The sequence below is a fragment of the Pelodiscus sinensis genome, chromosome 1 (assembly GCF_052426305.1).
Source record: "Pelodiscus sinensis isolate ZL-2025 chromosome 1, ASM5242630v1, whole genome shotgun sequence".
In the NCBI taxonomy this organism is placed as follows: domain Eukaryota; kingdom Metazoa; phylum Chordata; order Testudines; family Trionychidae; genus Pelodiscus; species Pelodiscus sinensis.
In genome coordinates, this window is record NC_143052.1 from 62,826,634 (window position 1) to 62,846,487 (window position 19,854).

At 43.3% G+C, this 19,854-nt stretch overlaps 1 protein-coding gene across 7 annotated transcripts in view; it reads left to right on the forward strand.

Annotated features, from left to right (window-relative positions):
• Positions 1-19,854, forward strand: part of TBC1D30 (TBC1 domain family member 30) — an 87,379-nt gene that overhangs the window by 27,859 nt on the left and 39,666 nt on the right. For 4 of the 7 annotated variants that reach the window (XM_075931080.2, XM_025188268.3, XM_025188265.3 and 1 more), the window contains exons 3-5: positions 10,917-10,978; positions 11,403-11,468; positions 17,794-17,919. In XM_075931080.2, coding sequence (XP_075787195.1) covers positions 10,917-10,978; positions 11,403-11,468; positions 17,794-17,919 — 254 coding nt within the window. Of the gene's footprint in view, positions 1-2,227; positions 6,565-10,916; positions 10,979-11,402; positions 11,469-17,793; positions 17,920-19,854 lie in introns of those variants that run through there. The other 3 variants (XM_006130200.5, XM_006130201.5, XM_006130203.5) reach the window with 2 other exon arrangements.

A 19,854-nucleotide genomic window follows, 5' to 3' on the forward strand; every position in this document is an offset into this window, starting at 1 on the left:
GTAATATGCTTTTGGAACACTGTTTGGCTTTGCTTTTATTTGTTATGTTTGGGTATTAAATCCTCACTGTTTCTGGAATAGTAGTCCAGCCCAATTAAGTTAGCTGTAAAATTAAATTTCTATACCAGCTGCTAAGCACATAATCAAATTCTAGGGATGGAAGAAGAGTTCTGTTTTAGAGCGGGGGGAAGGGGAGGTCTATAACATATCATGTGACCAGCTTTCTAGTACAAATATCTTTTTAAATTTAATTATAAATTGAAACTGTCAGAATAGTAGTTTGTGGATTTTTTTGCATATGTGGTGCACCTTATTCTGTTAATGTGGTGATTTATTTTTAATAAATACTGTATGATATTAAAGTAGTGTTTGGTGACCTGAACATTGGTCAAAACAACTCCGTTATCAAGATAAAAGGGGTGTGTCATAATATTCATACTTATGATTTTGAGCAAAATGTTTAATGCATACAGGGCCTCTTTCAGGATTTCTGTTCTTTAATGATCCCCCTGTAAAATGCATTTCCATTCTGCAGCCCAGTATCTCCCACAGTTCTTGACAGCTGGGCTGCTCTCCTCTCTTTGCAGCTCCTTGGAGGCACATCAGTGTTTTGAAGCCATATGCACTGTCCTCACACCTTCAGCTTCTGCTTGCTTCCAGTTTCTCTGCATTTATGACAATGTGCAGATGGTGGTTTTTTACAGCTCCACCTTTACATCTGCTCACGGTGGGCATTTTTGTTAAAAATTGGGGCAGTACTTAGCAATGATTTCCCTCAGCCCCTCTTCAAGTGTGATTCTGACATGGTAAATGTGGACCAGGAATCTCTGGGCAGGGGAGGGAAAGTCAGCAAACATCAAGAAGATCTATTTAGCTGACTCAGAGGGTAAGACCAATGGGCTCCTGGAGTTCTATCCTAAGGATCCCAGAGAAAAATTGATGCCACTTTCGAAGAAGACTCTGGGGCTTTCTCAGCCTCCCTTCGGGACACCCGTAGCAGTTACATGCTTTGCTAGGTTATCACTCTCCTTCCTGGAAGATCTTGGAGCCTTGAAGGCTAGAGATCATGCTAACTTTAGCTCTATTTTAAAGAAAGTTTTCCTAGCAACAGCATTTGTTCCTGACGCCTAAATGGACAAGATGAGACTCTCAGATAAAGCAACGTGCTCCAGTTGTGATTAGACACCACTTATAGCTCTGTCCCTGGAAGGTGGATTGTCATTTAAAATAGGTGCTATGCTTTGCCAAATTTACAAGCCCTGCTTTTTGGAGAGAAGCTAAACAAGATCGTGGAGAATGTGTTAATATCTAAAAGGTCTCTCCCCAAACCACACTGCCCTTTGAGAGCATATAGGCTGGCCTTCAGACAAAGGCATTTCTTTTAGTCTTCATTTTTGAACAGTACCTAGCACAATGGGGCCTGATCTTGGTTGGGGCTTTTAGATGCTTCTAGAATATAAATATTAATTTTATTTTTCCTTATTGTGCAATTGAATGCTATAAGCCCAATACCTGTTTGAACATCTTTTAGAAAGCTGTCCAATCTCCATGTAAAATTATATGAATTTACCAATTTCCTTGGTTCCAGGGATTATAATTGCCCCCATATAAAAAAATTCAATTTTATTTCCCATTTGAATTTTTTTAACTTCAGCTTCCAGACACTGGTTCTTTCTGTTCTTTTGTCTACTACACTGAAGAGCTCCTAATATCAGATGCTTTCTCTGTGTGTAGGTTTTATAGGTGTTTTCATCAGATGTATAAACAAGTGTGAGATTCAAAGGTCTTCTAACACAGAAATTGCCATCTAAAGATAAAGGGACACATTTTTTTCTGAGTAGTTTCACCACCAGAAGGATCCAGATGCATTGTTAGGTGAGTTTCCCTTTCCTCCAAAGTTTTGTTACTTATCCTGTCACTGGGACACTGCTGCAGTGTGTGTGAAAAGTGGCAAAGTCTGAAACACAGGAAATCTGTATGCCTTGGTGCAGGACAGCAAAAGGGGGTATAGTGAATGATGAAATGTGGTATCCTGGCCATCAGATTATACGCTCTGTTGCAGAACTGTACCAGGTTCAAAGTGTCTGCAACCAAAAATATCTTGATTTAAGGCTAAGATTTAGTCATGGGTGTTTTTAGTAAAAATCATTGACAGGTCACTGGCAATAAATTAAAATTCACAGCCCTCTGACCTGTCCCTGACTGTTAAAAAAACAAAAGACCCCCAAAAAACCCCAACCCACAACCTTGACTAAATCTCTACTTCTGAGGCACCACTGCGCTGGGCACCCCTTGACTCTTGGGAAGGGATGGGAGGAGGGCACTACCAGCTGCTATGGAAGTCATTGAGGTCATGGAATTGGTGACTTCCGTGACCTCTGTGACAATATCACAGCCTTATCCTGATCATTGAACAGTAAAGAGCAGATCTTTCCACTGGGGAAATAAGTTTTTCTTGGTGTATGGGAAGGGACCAGAACCATCCACTCCTGTGAAATCTAACCTTAATTTAAAATAAATTATATGATTGGTGAGAGTCTTATCTGAATGACTATAATCCACGTTGTTTACTGATCCACTGAGTCATCAAAACCGTTAAGTATGACTATTCTTCATCTTAGGTGTCTGCTGCTTAGGGCTAAGGTCTTTCTCTAGGAAAAAGGAAAGAGAAGTGGGCTGGTAGACATTAGTGGAATGGCTCCATGTCCTTGAAAGTGGCCAAGTCCTGAGCCACAGAATAAATACCCTGTTTCTAGTCCCCACTGCCTGCAGTTGTTAGTGACAAACAGAGAGAATAAATATGAGTTAAAATGACACTATCTGGGTTAGCTGGGAAAACTGTTGATGGCTCTGGAAAAATTAAATTTTGACATCTTTAGAGAACATAAGAATGGCTATACTAGGTCAGACCAAAGGTCCATCTAACCCAGTATCCTGTCTGCCGACAGTGGCCAAGAGGAAAGAGTTTATAATTGTTTGAAAAATGAATGTTACATAAATATGTTTTCTGTTTCATAGGATGACTAATTCTCCCTACAGATCAGCCAAGGTTTCTGCCCAAGCCCAGTCCCATACGTTTTGGCTAAAGATGCCCTAGTAGAATGACACACATTTACCTACTTTGGAAGTATGAAAGACTGACCCTGATGTGATTTGAACTGGTGGTTCCAGGAACAATAGGAGGAAAAGAAGCAAGAGAGATTTTTACAGTTATTTCTATATTAAACATTTTTGAGACCCTGCTTAGAAGTATCTCTGTCACATCTAAGTTTCTAGGTAGTGATAGATTTCAGACTTGTGGCTTTGATCAATAAAGCATCTCCTCTGGCTGGCACTGAAATAAAAAGCAACTCTGAGTCATCCATTATGTCAGTAGGCAAGTGTCACCTTTCAAAAAGAACCACCAACACATAGATTTAATTACCTGCTTCGTGTATAATCTTGCAGTGCAGATGTAGCAGTTTTTTAAATACAGAACCAAACCATTTTAAAGAAATATTATGAAAAAATCACTTCTCTGCAATTTTAATAGTAACAGTTAAAAATGACTGCACTGAATTTAGATAAATATCCCCTGTTGTTTTTAGTTTGTTTGCTTTGACAGCAGTTTATGTATAATTGGCTTCACTTTTAAACTACATTGTGGTGTGCAGTAGTGTTATACCTATGTTTGGACTCAGATACTTACTCCTGAGGGAATTCTGAATCACTGCACATACTCAGAATTCATGTCCCCCAGATTTCTTTGCTTTCCCTCAGAAAAATGAATTTGGAGGGGGAAACAAAAGGGAAGATACAAGAGCGGTCATGCACCCCTCCCCAGCAGTGCAGGTAGGTTGGTTCGTGCACCTGAAGTTGCCAGCAGAAAGATAAATCACCACTCGAGGGTGCTATGCAGTTGTGTGTAGGAGAGACGCACACACTCTGTCCTTCTTGCTAGCTTTTGCAGCATGCTTGAGGTGGAAGGGCAGGGCTTCAGTGAGTTTCTGAGGTAGTGTAGGCAGATTAGAATGTAGCAATCTGCCTGCTTCGTGATTTGTTTCTATTCTCTGTGAATTCTCCCAGGACTGTAAAACACACGTAAAAGTTTTAACATTGCAAGAGCGTTGTAAATGCTTATGGAGCTTTAGGGGTTAGAACTGGTCTAAATTTTTGGACTGAAAACATTTCCTATCAGAATGTTCTCCATGAACTGTTTGCTACAGACTAGGGGTGTTAAATTTTGATTAATCAGCTAATTGAGTTGTTGATGGAATTTCCATCCACTACTTGATTAGTCGATAAGTGAGGGTGCTCGCTATCACCGGTGTGCCTCTGCCTTTTAAATGTAGTAAGAGCCATGGGTGACTGTTACTGCATTTAAAAGGCAGAGGCACAGTGGGAACCTGGGGTGAGCGGGAACTGAAGCAGTTTCCGTTCACACCACATCCCGACTACTGTGCCTCTGCCTTTTAAATGTTTCAGTCCCCGCGTTCCCGGTTTCCCCACTGCACCTTTGCCTCCCCTGCCCCCCCACAGAGATGGTGCTGGGGGGAACCGGCTTTCAAGTTGGCTTCCCCCAGCACTTGTTCCTGCTCCCTCCTTTGCTGCCTCTGATACAGAGGTAGCAAGGGTGGGAGGGCGACTAATTGAGTAGTGACTCGACTATCCGATAAGCTTATTGGGTAGTCAACTAATTGCTTACATTCCTGCTACAGACCTCTGGAGATGGCCAGTAACCCATATGAATTGAGTTTGATTCCCAGCCCTCACTTGCTTTTCAGTCACCTATGATGTAACACTAAGCATATGGCTGCATAAATTTGTTGACTAATAACTAGAAAGAATTGAAGAAGACCTCTGTGTGTGCTCCAAAGCTTGTCCCCTCTCACCAACAGAATTTGGTCCAATACAAGATATTACCTTACCCCTTGTCTTTTTAACTGTAGTCAGTTTCCCTGTTTGTATGTTTCTCAAAGTAACCAAGGAGGAGATGATGTATTTTTAAAAGATACCAAACTGAAGTTTTAAACTACCAAAATTGCCAAGTAGAATCAGAGCAGGTTTTAGTGCCTGAAAATATTTGTAACTCAATTTTTGAGTGACTCAGTTAAATTGGAATAAGTCTGTTCATCTTTCACTGAATAATAGAACTGCAAGAATTCTAAAAAATAGGCTTGTTGATGTCCTTTTCCTTTAACTGTCAATCAAAATTTTATTGGTTTGAAAGTGAAATTCTGTACAATGACTTCTTATTTCTGTCATAAGCCCTCTTAAAATGTTGTTGAACATACAATTTAAATTCGAAAATGTAACTAATTACTCTTACTGGGTATAGGTTGGTTTTTGAATTTAGCATTTGATGTACTACTATAAAAGTAAAATGTGTTCCAATTCAGATACATAGAGGAAGCTGTTAGAAAGATAATCTTCTCCCTGAAACAAAATATCTGTATTATATATACAAAAGCAAAAAATGGAGCTGGACCTTTTCAAGCTTGTTCCCTACCTCCAGGGTTGGACTGCAGTGTTTGATGTCAGGCTATCCTACTGAAAGGAATATTGGTAGCATCCTTCTTCCTCTCATTGCTTTAGGGTACTGCAGCATATATGGGCCTCTTTCTCAGGAGGGTTGTCAGTAGTGGGTACTGTACATATGTGTTTCTATGCATTTAGGTTGGAGTTTAATGCTGGGAGTGATTTTAAAACACATTCTTATTTGGGCTTATAAGGATTTGCTATTAATCCTTTGCAAAAATATCAGCCTTGACCATTGTTGAAAAATAAGAGGCACACAGCCAGGTAAGCAGACATGCCCTTATAGCTTGTATCAGCATCTCTGTTTACAAAGCAGTCAGAAGCAGCTGCTTTCTAGCACTATTGAAGGGTTGTATGCATAGTCCACTGAATGTACCCAAGTGCTGATGCTCCTCCGCAGCTAGAGCCCCTTTTATGTGGCTGTGACAAGCTCTTTGATAGATGCTCAATGGATGTTGACATTCATTTTATTTTTAAACCAAGCTGCTACTTCCATTAGCTTCACTCCTGCTTGCTCCCAGGTGGTGCTGGAGGAGGCGGAGGGAACTGCTGGGCTTTCAGTCAGTGATGCTGGGAGGGGTTGTGGGCGGGATCCGCTCCCCCTTCTCTTCTGCACCTCGACTTTGCTCTCTCTGCACTGCAGATGTCCTCCAGCAAAGAGAGCTTCTGCAGCACGCTCCTGCGCCCTCTCTCCTTGTAGCGCCTCCAGACCGGCCCTCCTGCTGCTCTAATGCCTGGGTCAGGAGAGATTTCGGTCTCTAAGGAAAGTCTTACACAGCTGTAAATAAAACAGAGCGTCGTCTGAATTTGCGTCACGGGGGCCGCTGCGCACCACCTGCTGGGGCGAAGCCCAGCGTGGATGGTTTGTCGGAGCCCCGTGGGCACCCATGAGGCAGGACAAGCTTACGGGCTCCCTGAGGCGCGGAGGAAGATGTTTGAAAAGGCAAAACACAGGCGGCGGCGTGGGCACCATCCTGAGCAATGTGTTGAAGAAGCGGAGCTGCATTTCCAGGACGGCTCCTCGCCTGCTCTGCACCTTGGAGCCAGGTAGCGTGTGCGCGGCCGAGGGCGAGCGAAGGACCTCGGCGGGCTTTGCTCCCCAGGCCTCAGCGCCGGCCCGGCTGGGGTTTGAAAGTGGCGCTGCTGTCGGTGGCAGCTTCCCTAATGCTCTTAGCCAGGCTTAGCCGGGCGGGCAGGAAGGGGCAGGCAGCTGGCCTGGAGCCGCAGCCGGGCGAGCGTGCGCTGGGCGTCGGAGAGGACCGCGGGCGGCTGCTGCCAGTCAGGGACCAGCGCTTCTCCCGGGCGGGGGGCGGCCGGAGATGAGATCCCCGGGTAGGCACCGGGGGGATGTGGGAGGGGGGATGCCTCGGGCGTGTCTGTCATTCCGTACCCAAGGCAAATGGCCGCTCCCTGCCAGCCGCAGCCTCTCCAGCGCCGTGCTGCAGGGCTGCGCCTGGAGAGAGGCGCGGCCGCAGCCACTGCGTGTCAGCCTGCATGGACCCTCCTCGCGCCGCCTGGCCCTGCCCCGCCCTGGCCCCGGAGCGGCTTTGGGCGGGGACACGCCGCTCCTGCCCTTGCTGCAGGCTCGGTCCCGGCCGCCAGTTTCGGGGCCTGCCGCGCGTGGCGGGCGGGGATGATGAGCGCAGAGCGGGTGCTGGCCGCGCTGCCGCTTACATGGCAGGCATCTCTGTGCGGAATGGCTGACGGCGCTTTGCCTGCCCGTCTGCCCGGCCCAGGGAGAAAAACTGCGCGCCAGCGTGGCTCTGGGAGGCGCTTGGGACCCGTTGTTGAACTTAGGGGCATAGACCAGTAGTGCCTGTGGGGTGGTACCTGAAGACTGGCCTCACCCCTTAGCTGTCCTTCCACTTGGGAAAATTGCCTCTCCTCCCTGGGGAGTGGATGGGTGAAGCAGCGGCTTTGTGCTCCAGCAGCAATGGAGTGCACCCTGTCTGGAAGCCTGCCCCTCCTCTGCGTCCCAATGGGCCATGCTACCCGCAGTTCTGCTTGCTCAGTTCCTGACCTTCTCTGGGACTGGTGCGTGGCCTTTATAGCTGGTCTGTTCTTGCTCTTCTCCCATCTACCTTATGCCTACTCTCCCTAGTCTTTTTTTCTTCTTTGTGTTGCACTGCTTTGTTGTCCCCATCCCTCTTGAGATGTGAATTAGTGAGCTGATTGCCAGGGTTCTCTGGGCAGGCATCATTTTGGCACTCACTTGGAGATGACTATGCCTCCGCATTCTGATCTATGGCTCTTTTATATGAGGTTAAACAACATGGCAAGTAGTTGTTAATTCATCTTAGATTACTAGTCAATGAGTCTAACTCAGGGTGCAAATGTATCTCCTTAGGCCCCTTGCTGACAGGAGTGTCTCTCTTCTGCTTAGTGACATCACCCCTTTATTAAATCAGTGTCATCATCTGGAAAACGTTTGTGAGTTGAGACTTGGGAGCCCTTTGGTTTCATTTACGCAGAACAAGTCTCCACTGTATTCCTTGCCATATCTGGGGTCTTCGATTAGATGAATAACATTCTGCCTATTTTCAAGATTATATTTGTCCAGCCACACCCTTCTCTATTTCTGGCTGGCTTTGTTAGTGGTGTTTTCCTTGTGTAAACTGCAAGACTACAGAGGCCTTGGTATTAGATGGGTCTGTAAGCCATGGAAAGCTGGAATGCTCTCTGTATTGAGTACTGAGTTGGGGGTAAGTGCATGACTATTCAGGAGGGTTATTGCTTCTGTCTACTATTCACTGATACCAGAAAATGTTACCTTAAAGTGCCCTCTGCGATTATACTTTAAGAACGGGTGCAGCTAGCTATTGACCTGAATTTAAATTGCTGTATATCTTTATTGTTTTCTGTATTTAGAAATAGACTGTTCAGGGATGAGATCTGGTTTTGTTGTACTGATACGTGTTTGCAGCAAATATGATCTAGCTCCTTTTGAGTGCCATGGGGCAGGAGCTGAATCCTAAGTAGTAGTCACTGCCAGGTGTAAGCACTAAAATGTCCAAAAACAGATCCTTTTCAATGCATTGAAAATATTAATATAGAAGACAAATCCTTGAATCTCCCCAAACCCATTAAGGCTGTTTTTTACCTTAAGTGCAGATAAAAACATTCAGATGGTAAATTCCCCAATTACAATTTTAAAATGGCCAAATCTAGGGTAGGGTTTCGTTTGCTGAATTTTTTCTAACATGTATGTGGAAGATTTTGCTTTCAGTCTAAACCTTTGTATACCACCTCTTCTAGTCAAGTTCTAAACATCTCATCAGCAGTTTCATATGGAAATACTGTCAAAACTTAATCGCTCAGCACTAGCAAATGCCACTACGGTTTTTCCCCAAACAATACAAGGCCTAATCTAGTGAAGTGAGGAGTGGTTCTGTTGATTTGGCTTACTTGAAGCACAGAGTTCTTTACGTGTGTGTGAAAGACCATCTTCATATGGAAAGATTTCAAATACAAAGCACACATGGTGCCATTAATTAGGTGTCATAGGAAAAATGTCTTTAGAAGGGCTTTGTCCTTTTATATACATTCTTTTGATACCAATTAGTGCAAAGAGAATGTGAGTGAAGAATTAAATTTTGGACTGTTCAGCACCTTAGTTTTGGACAGCGACATTCTGAATGATTGAGGACTAATTTAATCTAACATGCATGACATACATTGGATTTATGTGTTATTATATATACTAGCTGGAGTTACCTGGCATTGCTTGGGGTGGGTGGTGGGGTCCTGCCCGGGATGTCCCATGTGAAGGGTGGTAGGGGGCAAGCATGGGACCTAGGGTGGGTGGGGCAGCCCAGCTTGCACCCGGGGCTGCAGGTGCCGCAGTGGGCAACAACACCACCACCTGCCCCAAAATTTTTGCCCCACTACCTGCCGCACCGTGGAGCTGCGCCATGGGCTCCCTTCTCCGCGGGCTGTGGCAAGCAGGTGCTGGGCTCCCCGCCATGCTACCAGGAAGCTGCACCAGATCCCGGGCCGCTCCTAGCACCACCACTGCCTCTGCCTCCCCACTGTGCTCGCCCTGCTGCACCCGCAACTGCTCCCTAGCAATGGCCGCGAGCTCTAGCCCGCTGCTTGGCAACCCTTGGCCGCCGCCGGAGGGGAGGGGCCTGGGCCGAGTGACATCACGGGTGGGAAGGAGGAGGGGGCTCCCCCGCCACAGCTGCACCTGCGCAGTGGAACGGCTTGGTAGAGATGAGTGGGGCAGCTGCTGCTCAGAGCGCCGCCCCTCCCCTCGTGCTTCCACCACCAACCTTAGTGAGTGACTGTCCCCACCGCTTCCTCCGGGAAGCCACTTCTCCCCGCACTGCCAAAAGTACCTTAAAACCTTCTCCTGGAGGAAAGGTTACTCCATGCAAAGTTTGGTTGCGGTAGCTCTTATAGTGCCTAAGTTATTAGTGCCCAAACATTCTCCTTTATATATTAGATTATCGCGTGTCCAGATGCTATAATCAGAAACTATTACAAGCCAAACCTGAGATCCTACTCTCATGTCTGAGTTTGCATTTCAAAAATGTCATCTATATTAAAAATATTAATTAACTTTAATTGCTTTTATAGGCAGAAGAAACTCTTACATTTAAAAGAGTACTAACCAAATTTAATCAGAATATAGAGAAATGATAGCATATTGAATATAACATACTAAGCAATATACTAATTAATGTAATAAAATAAAGGTAAGTGTCTAGTGTTTTAATATCCAGAATCAGAAGCATATAGAAATAAAGGCTTTTTTATATTTTTATGTATAGATACCATGCTTTAAGGATGGAATGATTTCCTATTCAGTATACTACTGTGGTTTAGCATAACATACTTTTTTGGGAGTCATGTATGCTAACTGCATACTGAGGAATCCTATGGACATTGTATATTATGCACACATGAAAAAGTCAGAGCTCTTTGCCTTCCTTCTTTTCTTCAGTAGACTTTTCCATTGCAGCAAGTTTTTATTTTATTTATATAACATTCCATTACAATGGGTTATTTATTATATATAACACTGTAGTAATGGAAAAGTCCATTGGAGAAGAGAGGGAAAGTAAAGAGCTCTGACTTACTCACTGTGTGCACACAGTGAATAATGTCCGTGTGGAGATCCCTCAGCATGGAGTGATCTTAGCAAAATATGTTATGCTGAACCACAGTAAAATACTGAGCAGGAGATTATTCAATTTTTAAAGCATTATTTATACTTTTTAACATACACCTTCAGTTTGCTTTGAAAACAGGAATGGTAATAGAATGCGGTCATTCAAAAATACATAGTTCAATGTAGAGTTCTTTATTTTCTCTTTACTTGATTAATTTTTTTTTCTAAATAGTGGTCATTATTTTGGTTTGTCTTATTTTCCTTTTTGTTTTACTGTTGTCTCTAGGGGTTGATACAAAGTTGAAGTTCACTCTTGAACCATCTTTAGGTCAAAATGGTTTTCAGCAGGTAAATTCATTTGTTTTCACTTGTTTTTAAAAAACTGAAGTTTTCTTTTCCATGTACTTATTACTGTAAAGGTGCATTGTTTTGTTTTTTTATCTTAATATGGGTATATTAATTGCCACTATATAGGTTTGTTTTAACTAGCATTTTGGAAATTTTAATACAATGTTTTTGTTTTCTCTGGCTTCTTTGAATCCACATAAAGTCAGAGTCTTACATTTTCTGTTATATAAATAAGATTTATATTTTGCCTTGATTTAGTGTTTCTGTATTCATTCTAGAAACCAGTCCATCTTATGGCTAAGTATTTAATTTCTTAAACATGGGAAATAAAATGAATGTTTCTTACCTACAGTATTGCATACATTTCTGTATTTCTGAATTAAACTAATGCCATGTTTCATGTTCTGGATGTTTTTGCTTTTAGTGGTATGATGCTCTCAAAGCAGTGGCCAGACTGCCAACAGGAATACCAAAGGAGTGGAGGAGGAAGGTAGGTAAATCTTCACAATTCATGAGATAATGGCAGTCACATATGGCTTGGAAATGGTATGAATTTGAGAGTCTTTTTCTTTGTATGCACTGGGGATTTTTCCTTGTTCAGAGCTATCCAGGACCAGCCACCTGCACTGTTGCACAGATAGGCAAGGTGCTATTTACACTAGTGCTGTTGATCATTCTTGAAATTCAGGAAAATTGTAGCAGGGCAGGTTTTGGCTTTTACCACTTTACTCTGCCTACATTCAGGCTACGTCTACACTGGCCCCTTTTCTGGAAGGGGCATGGTAATTTTTGAAATCGCAATAGGGAAATGCGCGGGGGATTTAAATATCCCCCGCGGCATTTAAATAAAAATGTCCGCCGCTTTTTTCCGGCTTTTAGAAAAGCCGGAAAAGAGCGTCTACACTGGCCCCGATCCTCCGGAAAAAGCGCCCTTTTCCGGAGGATCTTATTCCTACTTCAAGTAGGATCTTATTCCTACCCCCGCGCATTTCCCTATTGCGATCTCTGAAATTAACATGCCCCTTCCGGAAAAGGGGCCAGTGTAGACGTAGCCTAAGGGTTTCCACTTACAAATCTTTCCTGATAGCTGATTGTCAATGCCTGAAAATCAGGGCAAATCTCCTGAGCAGACAGGCCTTTAAACTTATGAAGCTGAAGTTGACAACTGCTTTCAACAAGGCATAGTGCTGATAAGAATTCCCACACGAACATTTGGTCAGAGAAAAGCAGCATGCTAGACTAATAGGGGAGCTAAGGGTAAGAATGATGTGCATTAGAGACTGTCATTAATATGAAACAGCTGAGTTAGTGCTGTAAAAATGTATCCACTGGGAATTACATTGAGATTGAAAAATCTACTTTACTGCATCCTTAACTAAGATTTGAAGCCATATTCCCAAAAGTTAAAACCTTGTGCATTAGTCTTTTGCACAGACTAAGTGAAGGGGACATTCTGGCTTCAGTTTAATTCAAGCACCATTACGGAAGGTTTAAAACATACATAAGATATATACGTGGTTTAATATAATTTTTGTGTATTGGCATCTTTCTCCTTTTCCTTTCTTACACCCTTTTGGAATATTATGTATGCAGGGTATTTCCATGATATTAATTTAACCATAAACTTCTATGTTAAATCCAAAGGCCAAATGGTATTACTCTAAACATGTCTACATAAGCCTACATAATAGCAATTTACTACAGTCAAACAGTAACAATATATTTATAGGCATTTTATCAAGATACTTGGTAAAGGATGTTTAGACCCATATTGGTTGATTCCAAATGTAGTCCGGCAGATATTGGCTATGAACTTTTAAGACAGGGCTACATAACACGTGGCCCATGGCCGCATATGGCCTGTTCGATTGCAGCCCGTGGTGCTGTTTGTGTTTACGTAAGGCTCAACACGTGGCCCATTGGTGGGATCCTTTGAACATGGCCTTCACTGGAAACACGCTCCATAATGGCTAGTCAATATAATGGGCTTCTGTTGATATGTGTTTTAGTAGTTAAATTCCTGGACTGTCATTGCCCATTAAAAGTGCTGTCATGGGTGGAAATTGGGTAAATATTGCATTTTATTAATATCAGTAGAACTGACTTAAACGGGGCCTGCATGTTATGTAGTCTTGCCTTAATCTTTGTTTTCATGCCCGTGAGTGTGAAATAAGCTTTTTGAATATATTTGCGAGTATATGCAACCACACTAAAGTTGCGACCCTTGGCATGTACTCTGAGCATCATTGTAGCCCCCGGGGCTTTCAGAGTTGAGTAGCCCTGCTTTAAGAGTTTACTTTTTTAATATCCTATAACAATCGCTTGATATCATTACCAACTATAGCAGTGTTTCTCAACCTTTTTTTATAAAGTACCCCTTTAAAAAAAATTAAGTACCCCCAGTACCTACAGTTTTCAGCTATATACATTTTTTTTCTACTATTGCAACAGATTTGTTTAAACAACTTAATTGTAGCTAGATGGGTGATGACATTTTTGGGTGTAAATAGTACAAAAATAATAAAGCGCTGTAAAACTTAAAACAAAAATTCAGTTTTCTCCAAATTTCAGTTGTGTTGACATACTCCCCAGACTTCTCTCAAGTACCTCTAAGGGTACTCGTACCACTGGTTAAGAAACACTGAACTATACCATTTTAGCTAAGGCCATATGAAGTAGTTCCTCATATAGTCAATTATTTACTGCATATGATACCCATTTAACTGTGTATTATTTATATTATTTGAGCCCAAACCTTAAATAAGACAAGACTGATAATCAAAGGGTCACTACAAGTTTAGCACAACTCTTCTTTCTCATGATCTCATTCTTTCTGGACATAGATTTGGGCTTATTTTTCATTTTAATATCGTAACTCGGTTTAAAACCATAGTTCATCTAGCTCTAATATGGTCCTATAGTCCCACATTCCCTGTCTCTCAACCCAAACCATTTTCTCTTTCAGACAGAGAATAAAGTAAACAGTCATAGGAGTATCTTTTCCCCCTATTTGTTTTAGTAAGCAAACCATTTGCATCACATTGGAACCTTTCTGCTGCTATTTTCTTCCCTATAATGAAGTCTTTCTCTCTCCTTCCCTCTAATAACCTGTTTGCTATTGCATTTGTTACTTGTTCTGTGAAGCTCTGCAAAGAGTAACACAAGTTACAGATTCTTTTTCTTCCCCTTCACCAAGACCATATTTATGCTTTTGCTCATTGTTTTGCTAGCCAGAGGATCAGCAGCGTGACACTGCCATCACCTCCCCCACATCCTTTTAAGTTTCTGCTGATCTAGGAGAAAGCATTCTACCCTGCAGCAGCCCAGTGAGAGATCCTTCTCACGTGGTAGGGGTGGACAGGATAAATGTTAAGCTGCCTCCAGCAGAGGTGGAGGACAGTGTCCAGGCCACTCCTTTTGTATGGGACATTTTTCCTCTTGGCACAGGAGAAATGAATTATGAAACCAGAGAACATCTCTGAAGTTGCATTTTACTGCTCTTGCTACTAGCAAATATTATGTGGAGGTGCAGCAGCCACACAAATACATTCCCTTGCACAAGAGATTATAGGTATGTGTATGTGGGAGATGGAAAATGCACAAAATTTGTGATTCTGCAAGCTGGATTTAAATCCCTCCTGTAGCTGCATATTTAAGTGTTTAGTACAGTAGGAAGTGCAGGGATGGCTTTTCTCACTTAGATCAACTCCGCTTCCATTTTACCATTTCTTCTACCTTTCTACAAAGCAATCGTCTGTCATTATTAACCATTATTATGCAATGTTATTATTTACCTAATGTGGATGCAGAAATCTCCCCCTTTAAAGATGCACTCATTCAGTTATCATTTAGAGCAGGACTGGGCAAGAGGCTGTCAGTGGGCTGGATCCAGCCCACAGCAGCTCCTGGCCCTGTCCCCTAATGCATTGCCTCGGAGCCGCTGGGGAGGTGTGAGCCCTTTTAGCTCCTGCTGTTTAAAGTGCTCATGCCTTCCTGGCAGCTCCCAGGCAGTGCTTTAGTGGAGGGGCCAGGAGCTGTGAGCCCTTTCAACTGCTTGAATCTGAGGAACTGTTCTGGATTGAAGTGTCATTAGAGGAGGTTTTGGAACAAATAGAAAAACTTAATGTAAACAAGTCACCAGGGCCGGATGGCATTCACCCAAGGGTTATAAAAGAACTCGAATAGGAAATTGCAGAACTGTTAACTATGGTTTGTAATCTATCCCTTAAATTGGCTTCCGTACCTACTGACCGGAAGATAGCTAACGTGACACCAATATTTAAAAAGGGCTCTAGAGGTGATCCCGGCAATTACAGACCGGTAAGTCTAACGTCGGTACCGGGCAAATTAGTCGAAACAATAGTTAAGAATAAAATTGTTAGGCACGTAGAAGAACATAATTTGTTGGGCAAAAGTCAACATGGTTTCTGTAAAGGGAAATCATGTACTTACTAATCTATTAGAGTTCTTTGAAGGGGTTAACAAACATGCGGACAAGGGAGATCCAGTGGATATAGTATATTTAGATTTTCAGAAAGCCTTTGACAAAGTCCCTCACCAAAGGCTCTTGTGTAAATTACATTGTCATGGGATAAGAGGGAAGGTCCTTTCTTGGATTGAGAACTGGTTAAAAGCCAGGAAACAAAGGGTAGGAATAAATGGTAAATTTTCAGAATGGAGAGGGGTAACTAGTGGTGTCCCCCAAGGGTCAGTCCTAGGACCAATCCTATTCAACTTATTCATAAACGATCTAGAGAAAGGGGCAAGCAGTGAGGTAGTAAAGTTTGCGGATGATACTAAACTGTTTAAGATAGTCAAGACAGAAGCAGACTGTGAAGAACTTCAAAAAGATCTCACAAAACTGAGTGACTGGAAAACAAAATGGCAAATTAAGTTTAATGTGGATAAGTGTAAAGTAATGCACGTTGGAAAAAATAACCCCAACTATACATATAATATGATGGGGAATAATTTGGCTATGACAAATCAGGAAAGAGATCTTGGAGTTATCGTAGATAATTCTCTTAAAATGTCCACACAGTGTGCCGCAGTGGTCAAAAAGAAAAATAGTATGTTAGGAATTATTAAGAAAGGGATAGAAAATAAGACCCAGAATATCTCACTGTGTACAGATGCGGTCTCCTCACCTCAAAAAAGATATTTTGGCCTTGGAAAGGGTTCAGAAAAGGGCAACTAAAATGATCAGGGGTTTGGAACAGGTCCCATAAGAGGAGAGGCTAAAGCAACTGGGACTTTTCAGTTTGGAAAAGAGGAGACTGAGGGGGGATATGATAAAGGTGTGGAAAGGGGGAATAAAGAAAAGTTATTCATTAGTTCCCATAATATAAGGACTAGAGGACACCAAATGAAATTAATGGGTAGCAGGTTTAAAACTAATAAGAGAAAGTTCTTCACACAGCACATAGTCAACCTGTGGAACTCCTTGCCAGAGGAGGCTGTGAAGGCTAGAACTATAACAGAGTTTAAAGAGACGCTAGATAAAGTCATGGAGGTTAGGTCCATAAAAGGCTATTAGGAGGTAGGAATGGTGTCCCTGGAGACGGATGGCACGAGACAAATCGCTTGATCATTGTCTTTGGTCCACCCCCTCTGGGGCACCTGGCGCTGGCCACTGTTGGCAGACAGGCTACTGGGCTAGATGGACCTTTGGTCTGACCCAGTACGGCCATTCTTATGTTCTTATGCTTCTATTGAAAGGGCTCACACCTTCTGGGAAGCTGCTAAGGCACGAGCCCTTTAAATAGCAGGAGTTGAAGGAGCTCACAGTTCCTGTCCCTGCTGCTAATGAGTTGCCTGGGAGCCAAAAGGGAGGCACAAGCTCTTTCAACTCCTGCTATTTAAAGTACCTGCCCTTTCACCTGAAGCCTGCGACCACTTTGGAAATTTTTGAAGCAGCCCCCCCCTTAAAAAATGATTGCTCACCCCTGATTTAGAGGAAGTAACATTTCCTATGATATTCCTATCTCTAAGATTCCTTGTATCTTTGATTGAAGTTGAGCGTTTCTTTACAAAATTTTCTGCCTAACTTCATAGGTTGTGTATTAGCTTATAGTCACAGATGCACTTCAGAGCATGGTATGTATGTCATCCCTGTGTTTGAACTATGCTAATGTTTCAAGAATACATCTGGATGCCAGCAGTTCATGAAACCACCCCAAAGAGCCAACAGAAAGAGAAATTCTACAAGATTTCTCTTGCAGATTTTCCAATAGATCGTTCCATCATGAAGTGTGTGGTATGGGCAGTTTGGGGTTGTGTTATCTTTTCAACTGATTCCCTGTCGATTACCATGTGGTGAAAGGGATGATGGATGCAATATACCTGGCCCTATATTTACATGTTTTGCTGTTCAGATACTCCCTTATATTTGTATTGCTGACTCCTTTGTCTGTGGGGGATAGTGCTGTAAAATTAACAAGCACCCCCAGTTCTTTTTATGAATGGAGGACAGTCATATGAAGAATCTGCAGGAAATTATAGAGACCTTGGCTTTTACTTGCACAGTTCCCCTGGAAGTCAGTAGGAATTATACCTGAGTAACAGCTTCAGGAATGGACCCTCTATTTGAAGTTTAGAAAGCAGGTGTACTGCTTTTATTCTATGTAAATTGTTTTAACTCAGAAAAGACTTGCATCCTTTTTTTCTTCCTTCTGCGTTTGTTGTATCTAAAGGAAAATCACATCTGGCTAGCATTGGTGAGATTATAGCATTACATACCAGCATGTATAAACTGCTTTTATTTTAAAATAGGAATAGAATAATGCATCTTATTATCATGTTGTATCTGTTTTTAGGTTTGGCTGACCCTAGCAGATCACTACTTACATAGTATAGCAATTAACTGGGATAAAACTATGCGCTTCACTTTCAATGACCAAAGTAATCCTGATGATGACTCCATGGGTATTCAGATTGTAAAGGTAATTAGCATTTTCGCTAATATATTTGTGTGCCTACAATTTAATTTTTTAAATTTTCCCTGGAAAAGAAATAATTGTGTTTTTGGGAGGTATTGAATTTGTTTGTTTTTCTCTACTGCATTCCTGAAAGATACTTCTCTGTGGTCTTTTAGCCAAGTATTAACAGTTCCTGTGGGCATTCTTGCATATTAATTTGGTTAAAATTCACAACAATTATTTGTTTCAGTGCTGTTGCTATTGGTATACAATACATTTTGCCTGATTTCCACCTCTACCATGCCTGCTCTTCATAGAGAAGTAATGGAGAAAAAGGTTAATGAAAGGCACATTTCATTCTTGTTTGACTAGTGATGCCTTCTGCTTAGTTCCTTGCCTCCCAACATACAAGGTTGCGCCTAGAGATCCTCACACATAGTCCTATTTGGAGAATCCATTTGCTGCTTCATCCATGGTGCAGAAATGGTCACATCAACCTGCCTCTAAATCTTGCAGCTCTCCAGGCACATCCATGTAGAAATCCTGCACCTTTACAACTCAGTCCCTTAAAAATCTCCAGTCTCTGGTCTTGTGCTACCCTAGCAGCAGTTGGGAGGGCTGTATGGAAAAGACAGTATATCCTGGGACTGGATATTACATTTATTCAAAATCTGTGGAGCTGGTTGGAAAACAGCCCCAGTGGCCTATCTAATTTCCAGCCTTTCCCCAATTCATATACCTGGCTCAATGAAAAAACCTGAGGGGGTGGTTCTGGGGAGGAAACTGAGTCCTCTCTTTCATTTGGAAGAGGGGGGAGATCTGTGCATAGAGGGCACACTCTGTGCCCAAATGTTGGGGGCACAATACGAGCCAACATCGGAGAAAGATTTTTTGCATAATACTTTTGTTAGCTTCAACTAGCAGAGGCTATGTCTAGACTGCAGGCTTCTTTCGAAAGAGCCTCTTTCGAAAGAGCGCGTCTAGACTACAATGCGCGGATCGAAAGATCGATCCGCTATTTCAGACTGCTGGACGCTCTTTCGAAATTGAAAGCCATCTGGAACTGCTTCTGCCAGGGCATGGGGGCAGCATTTCCTTCCGGGTGCTGCCTGCCTGCCCTTTGCAGAGACGCGTGGTGAGAGGGACACCCCTGAACACCCGTTGCTCTGCTCCTGCAGCTGCCTTTGCTGTCCCTCGAGGAAGTAAGCAAGGCATTGCAGTGCTGGTTTGGAGTGCTCAGCTTCCTGGGACACCCAAGCAGCTTTTTTCTTTTGAGGTTTTTCGCTTTGAGACCCTTTTTTTTGGCATGGAGCCAGAGCTGCCCCTGGGCAGGCGATGGCCCCACACCACCATACTGCAGCTGTTGCTGCATCTGCATAACACTGTCATGAGGCTATTTCCCGAGCTGGACCCAGATCAGAGGTACGAGGGGCTCCTCCGTCAAGCAGCCGCACTGCCCTTGCCTCCAAACTTTTTCGTGGACAGGCGTGTTTGGAGGTTTGACACCAGCTCTGACTGGTGGGACCGGCTCGTTATGGAGATCTGGGATGACCAAGACTGGCTACGGAACTTCCGGATGAGAGAGACCACTTTCCAGGAGCTGTGTACCTGGCTCGCCCCTGCTCTGCAACGGCAAGACACCCACCTGCGGCCCGCCATCCCCCTGGAAAAGAGGGTCGCCATTGCCCTCTGGAAGCTGGCAACCCCCGATAGCTACCGCTCCGTGGGACACCAATTTGGCGTGGGGAGATCTACTGTCGGGGCCGTCTTGATGGAGGTAAGTCATTGTCTGGGGACAGTCACAGTTTGGGGTGGGGGGAAGGGAGACTGTCAGGAAGGGCCAAGTGGAGTGGGAGTGGGAGGGAGCTCCTCCACTCACCCTGAATTGTGGGGGGGGGGGTTCTGAGGAGGGGATTCCCGGGGTGTTTGAGAGGGAAGGTGGGCGGTGGGTTCTCCTCC